The sequence below is a fragment of the Tyto alba genome, unplaced genomic scaffold (assembly GCF_018691265.1).
Source record: "Tyto alba isolate M040663 unplaced genomic scaffold, T.alba_DEE_v4.0 Super-Scaffold_14, whole genome shotgun sequence".
Taxonomy (NCBI): Eukaryota; Metazoa; Chordata; class Aves; order Strigiformes; family Tytonidae; genus Tyto; species Tyto alba.
In genome coordinates, this window is record NW_024881276.1 from 21,309,857 (window position 1) to 21,316,272 (window position 6,416).

General features: G+C 44.8%; 1 protein-coding gene across 2 annotated transcripts in view; it reads right to left on the minus strand.

Annotated features, from left to right (window-relative positions):
- Positions 1-6,165, minus strand: part of SRPX (sushi repeat containing protein X-linked) — a 50,618-nt gene extending 44,453 nt beyond the window's left edge. For both annotated transcript variants that reach the window (XM_042788824.1, XM_032992779.2), the window contains exon 1: positions 5,998-6,165. In XM_042788824.1, coding sequence (XP_042644758.1) covers positions 5,998-6,067 — 70 coding nt within the window. In that variant the 5' untranslated portion in view covers positions 6,068-6,165. The remainder of the gene's footprint in view (positions 1-5,997) is intronic.
- Between the last annotated feature and the right edge of the window lie 251 nt (positions 6,166-6,416).

A 6,416-nucleotide genomic window follows, 5' to 3' on the forward strand; every position in this document is an offset into this window, starting at 1 on the left:
TCAGTTTGAACAATCTTAACAGTGCTCCTTTAAATATAATCCATAGTTAGAAACAGTGGCAGAGAAGTGCTGGTCAGCCATGTATGATGAGCTGTTCATTTACTGCGCTAAAAAAAAATGTGAGCGCCTTGTGAAACAGATGATCTCCAGCATACCATAATTTTTAACATATAACATAATTTGAAATGGCAAATTAAAAAAAAAACAAAACAAAACACAACCAACCAACCAACAAGCACAGTCATTTCAGAAACAGAAAAATTAGCCAAGTATTTAAAGGAACATATAATTTGTTACCCCAGCTGGGGAAAAAACATTTCTACTTCAGAAGCTTCACAGAAGTACCATGAAAAACACAAAGACTGATAACATTAAATTACAGTATATTACAATACAGTATACATTACAATTTCATTAAGTATTAGATCACTGATGTGCTTTTCAGACAAAAGATTAGTAGTGTGAGGAAGGAGAAGGTAGGGAGGGATGGGAGTGCTGGTGTTTGCCTCTTCATTGCTCTCCACTCTAAACAATCACGCTAGTGGGCTGGGGACCCCTCCCTCAGAAACAGTTTCTCCCAGTGAAGACAGTCTTGGGACCCTTACACTACCTCATCTCACATATGGCAGCACAGTACAGGTCTCAAGAGTTAGCACCAACACATTAGTACCTAAAAAGTTGAGTATATTTTTATACATCTTATAAGATACTAGAGAACCTAGTTAGTGCCTTATCAATTATTTCAGTGACCCCTCCAAGATGGTCTGCCTGTGGTAACTGAATTGCAAGAAATTCCAACATGGAGTGAAAAAACACAAGAACACAGGATTTATCGTTCGTGTCTTTACCGCACACCCATGCAAATGATGTTCCTCACACACTCTCTTGCCTTCAGTCAATTATGGTTTATCAACTGTGCATCAAGACATCTGACAGTGTGGGCTGAAAGTCATGCCCATTTCCAAACGCCATTCTTCCTGTAAATCAGTGGACAGCAGTATCTATGTAGGAGACTTTTTATACCTTATCTACATAGTAGACTTCTTACACAGGTATCTCCACTGGGGAAAAGCAAGGAAGAACAAGTAACTCTATGCAACTTGTCTAAGGCTATATAGCATATATGCAGTTTGAATTTTCAACCTAGTGGCATATTAACTGAACGTTGATACAACAGCAAACCAATTCTTGTTCCCTGTACCTTCATCAGCCACAGATTTGACCCCACTGGTACTCATCTCATTCATGTATCTACAGTGGGAGGAAAAAAAAAGTATTTCAGTAATGTTCCTTTTTATTTGCAACTACTGGTCTCAAGTGTCTGAGAGATGAGGAGACTACAGTAAAACACATCTCAACATTACCGAACTTTTAAGAACTGACGCTTTTGATATTCCAAGTTATATGCTCATTCACACTTTTCACAGACAAGAGCCCCACCTGTACTGATGGCAATCTCAAGTGCAAGTTTTTATAAACACTGCGTTTATACACTGTAGATGTTCAGGAAGCCCGTATCACGTCTGCTCGCATTTACTACTGCGGTGGACCAACTATAAAAGGGATACAATAGCTTGCTGGCACAAGGAATTGTTGATTGTTCTACTGCATCTCCTGTATCATCTACAATGCTTGCCTACACTTAACTAACCAAGCTCTTACATGCAGTTAGTTAGCCTGTGCTCTTTGGCAAAGTGTATTTCACCACAAGAAAAAGGATAGCTGAGAAACTCATCAAAAGCACCTCAGAAAATCTTCTGATTTTCAATCTTCGTTTATGTGATCTCACCCTAGAGATTTCAGTTGCACCGAAGCCCCAGGTGTTGTTGAAGAGTGAGCAGTCTGAGCAGTCCTAGCACGGAGGATGCGATGATCTGATTACTTAAGGACCACTCAGAAAGAAACATAGTGCTTTGATAATGCTTAAAGCCGTCAGGAGTTTTCAGTAGGGAATTATTACAGCTTGTGAAGATGGCCCATTTCACACGACAAGATAGGAAAGCAGCGCCAGGGGAGGAGTTAACATTATTGATATAAACATGACATATCTTTTGCATCTGAGGTCACTTGAGGCTGTAATTTCTATCAGGCTTCTCTACTGCTCAAAGTCTTATTCATTCATACGCAACCATTGAGCCAACTGGAGCTTATTTAGAGGGAGCTGACCCAACCAAAGCACAACTCTTTGGATAAAGCTGTGCCTTAGGACATACTTATCTGCTTGTATTCACGTGCTGGTTTTTGTCTTGTACTTGGACTGCAAGCAATTTGAGGGCAGCCGCTGCCTTTCTGTTCCGTGCTCAGCCAGCACGCACGGCACCCGGGCCTGTGTCCACCCCGAGCTCGCTATCAGCGCCCTCCGCCTCAGGGGCTGGTGCCCACAGAACAAAGCACACAAGCGGATCCCGTGTGTACTTCCACACAGACTGTCACCTAAGATTAATAGGCAGATAGCAAGCTGTATTTGAGGAGAAAAAACAAAAAAACAAAAAAACAACAAACAACAACAAAAACCCCAAACCAAACAAAAAAACACCAAAACCAAAAAACCCTCAGCTGACACAACCGGCTCCACCCTTGGCAACGCAGAACACCAGCTGCTCAGGGGCCTGGAGACTGTTTCTTGAACATTTTGCAGCTTGGTCTGATGGATAAGAGCTACGAGTGGAAACCAAGTTATTAATTGCAATGCCAGATTTTTTTAAAGCCTGCCATATGACTCTAGACAACCTTAAATATTTATTTCCTTCAGTTTTGTCCTCCAATCCTTTGTCTATTTAGAGTACAAACTCAATTGGGGGAGGACTGCCTCTCTCTGAAGCACTCAAGTCTCACTCACAGATGCACTCCTTGCTCTACAGTGCAACTTTGAGAAGAGTTACCCTTTCCACTACCAAACAGACCTCCGTCTACTCATATCTAATCCAAACATATACATGTGTTTACAAGCACACCACACAGATATATTGTTTTTCATTGAATTAATTCTCATACAAGTTTTGAAAACGGTTCTATAATATTACATAGTCTTTAAGTGATTTTAATGGCATCTCTCTTGAGGTTCATGGTCCCTTCACACCAATATCCTTTTCCAATGTGCAATTTCTTTTTTAATGCAGCGTAACTGCTTCCCATTAATGTTATCATAATTAGCTTTTCCTTTCATCTACTAAAAGTGTAAAGACACGAGTCCAACAGTCTCACACCATGCAGTGCCACTTGATTTCATCTCCATGTACCCAAAACACCAAACAAGTGATTTCTGTATGTTTATACGTATGCATGTACAGCTGTACCCTCACCCAGCACTACTGGATGGTCAGCAGTACTCTCCCTGAGCCCAACAGGGTAAGGACCTACACTGTTTTTTCACAGCTAAAAAAAAAAAAAAAAGAAAAAAATGGGAAAAGCTTTGGGAGGAGTAGAACCACCTGATGAGAAACCATGAGAAACTAGAGCTCAAAGGTCCCAAAGGAAGTTGTTTTAACTTCCAAAAGGTGCATCTCTAACATGTTCTTGAAAAGCTGACAGACTTTTCTTTGAGTGGTGCCATCAGAGAGTTTTCGTCAGTGCATCGTCAGCTTTGAATGGAACAATGTAAAAAGGCCATGGGCATCCTTTCAACATTTTAAACTACAGTTACAGGTAACACTGTAGCTGCTTCAAAAGTTTTCAAGTATTTTAAGAATTTTAAGCATTCAAGTATTTTTCAATTGCCTTTCTAATGCTAAGGAGGTAGTTAATTCAATGACTTTTTCACAGACAGAATACTGTCTTGATTTTTACTGCCTGCCATCAAATATTGATCACAGAACTCTGATTACAGCATATAAGATATTTCCATTCAGTGTGGTGTTCACCATAGTCTTTGGGTTATGGAGCACAAATGTTCTACCACTAAAAACTTCAGTGTTATCAAATTATGAATTCAAGAGCTGATTAGACTATTTATGTTTAGGTAACAACCTACTACTGAAAATAAGCATTTTGTATGAATCCAAAATAGACTGTTTGGCTTTGTCTACAAAATAGTCAAGCGTCGAGTTCCTAGTAACAGTTCACTAAAGTACATGCATGTATAAAATGCATTCGGGAGGGCCACATACACACACATCCCATGGATATTTTTTGAAGAAGTCCATTTTAGCTTACTTAATGGCAGCCTGTACCTAATGTGCATAGTTACATGCCAACATGGTACCACTAAAGAAAATATCTATTTACAGTTTCACTAGATTTCATATTGAGAATAAAGATTTGAAACAATATATTTTCTCTATTTAAAAAAAAAAAAAAAAAACAAAAAAAAACCAAACCAAACAACAAAACCAAACAACCAAGAAAATAGAACATGAAAACTTTCTATTAGGGTTTGCGAATACAGCTGCTTATGATTTAAGCTCTTTGGAGCCTTTAACACTAAGCATAAGAAGAAAATTGGACTTTCAAATGAGTGAAAGCTGAAACAAGCAGGCTATTGTGCAGCCACCTTGAAGACTACATGCAAAAATTGGAGTTCTGAGATTGGAGGAGTTACATTTGGCCTTTTAGGAATAAAGAGGACAGGATATTAGCATCCTCTGCAAACTAATTGAAGACTAACATTCACATGAACCGCAAAGTAAAGCATTCAGTCATCTTCCTAAGAAAATAAAGAGAGTTTGGCAGTACAATAGTCCTCAGAGAAATGCCAGGACAGAAACTTCTGTTGTCTTTGTTGATTTAGCAACTGATGTGTCCAATACCTTCGTGTTTTGTGAAGAAAGAGCATAAACGTGTGTTCCAGCATCTTTCATGTTGGAAAGCAGCCACCCGAAGCATGCCAACGAAAATAAGAAAAGCTAACTTCAACGCACAAATGCCATCATTATACCATTTTATGCCCCTCTGTGGGCAGAACTATGTCTTAAGTAGGGATAGCTCCTAGATACAAAAAACGGGTACCACCCTCAGACAGAAGCTCTCTGCACGCAGAGCTGTGAATTGTGCTGGGCACTGTTCTCACCTGCACACTGCCTCTCTTCATTGGCAACCCGCAGTAACACGCCTCAGCTCGAGGCAATACCCAATTAATTTGAAGGCTCTGTGCTGACCACAAATTTCACTGACTACACCTGTTAAACCACCACTGCACGTCAGTTTACACTGGCTTTGCCTGCAATGTCCACCAAGTCAGCAGTGTTTAATCTGACAAGATGCAGCTGCTTTAAGAGAGACAGATCTACATGCCAATTTCCTTTTGCAATGGCAATGGACCTAAATTTCAGATTATTTCAAATTTTGCTAAAGCAAATGCAAGTAATTAGAAGCGAAATAGCATAAGCATACTTATTATCACCATCAGTGTAAGAACCCAGACAGATTCACCCTTTTGGTTTTTTTACACTGAAAACTGAGATTGTCTTTCTGCGTGCGCAGTCACACACGGGCAACAAAAGCTGGTGAATGGCTTGTAGGTGCCAAGGTCCTGAAGCCGAGGCTGGTAGATCAGACATATACTCGCTCCCCACTCTGACATTCAGGACAACACAGAGTCTCTGTTCTACCTGAGCAACTTGGAGTGGGTGTCCTCTCTCCCCAAGTTTGCCAGGATAACGGCACGGAGATGCAAACGGGATGCCCCGCGTGAAAACGCGACGGGCGGCCGCCAACCTGCACTCCGCCCGTTTAAACCCCAAAACAGACCGAAGTTGGAATCGCGCCGAAAAACCCGGGACTGCGAGGCTCCCCTGGAGCTGAGGGGAAGGACAAGCCGGCGGACGAGACAAAGCGCTCCGAGCGGGGAGCGAAGGGGCAGCCGGGCCCCTCCCGGCCCCGGGGCCCTCCGGCCGGGCGCCCCTCAGGGACAGCGCCGCCCCGGGCCGAGGCGCGGCCCCTGCCCGGCGGCGGGAGAGGGCTCCGCCGCCGCGCTCCCCACCCCGCCGCGGGGGGCTTCCCGGCCCCCGCCGCCCCCTTCCCTTCCCTTCTTCCCTTCCACCCCTTCCTCCCATTCCCTACCCTCGTACTGGAGGCTGGGGCAGGCGCCCAGGGCGAGCAGCGCGGCGAGGCGCAGCCAACGGCTCGCCATGCTGCGCGGCGGCCCTTCCCGGCTGAGGGCTGCGCGGCAAAGGGGCAGGCGGAGGAGGAGTGGGACGGAGACATTCTCCGAGCGGGTTCCCGGGCGCCGCCGGAGACTCCTCCTCCTCCTCCCGCCGCCACCGGGGCAGGCCGCCCGCCCCGCCCCGCTTGGCCGGGCCTCGCCTCCCGCCGGCACCGGCGGCGGCAGCGGGCGGGAAAGGGGCTCGGGCGTCTGACGGGGGACGCGCTGCCACCCGCTCACCCCCTGCCTTGTCCCCCGGGGCTCCGGCGGCGGCGTGTGGCCCGCGGTTGACTCCCCCCCCCCCCCCCCCCTCCACCGAGGGGCTGATCCCCTCCGA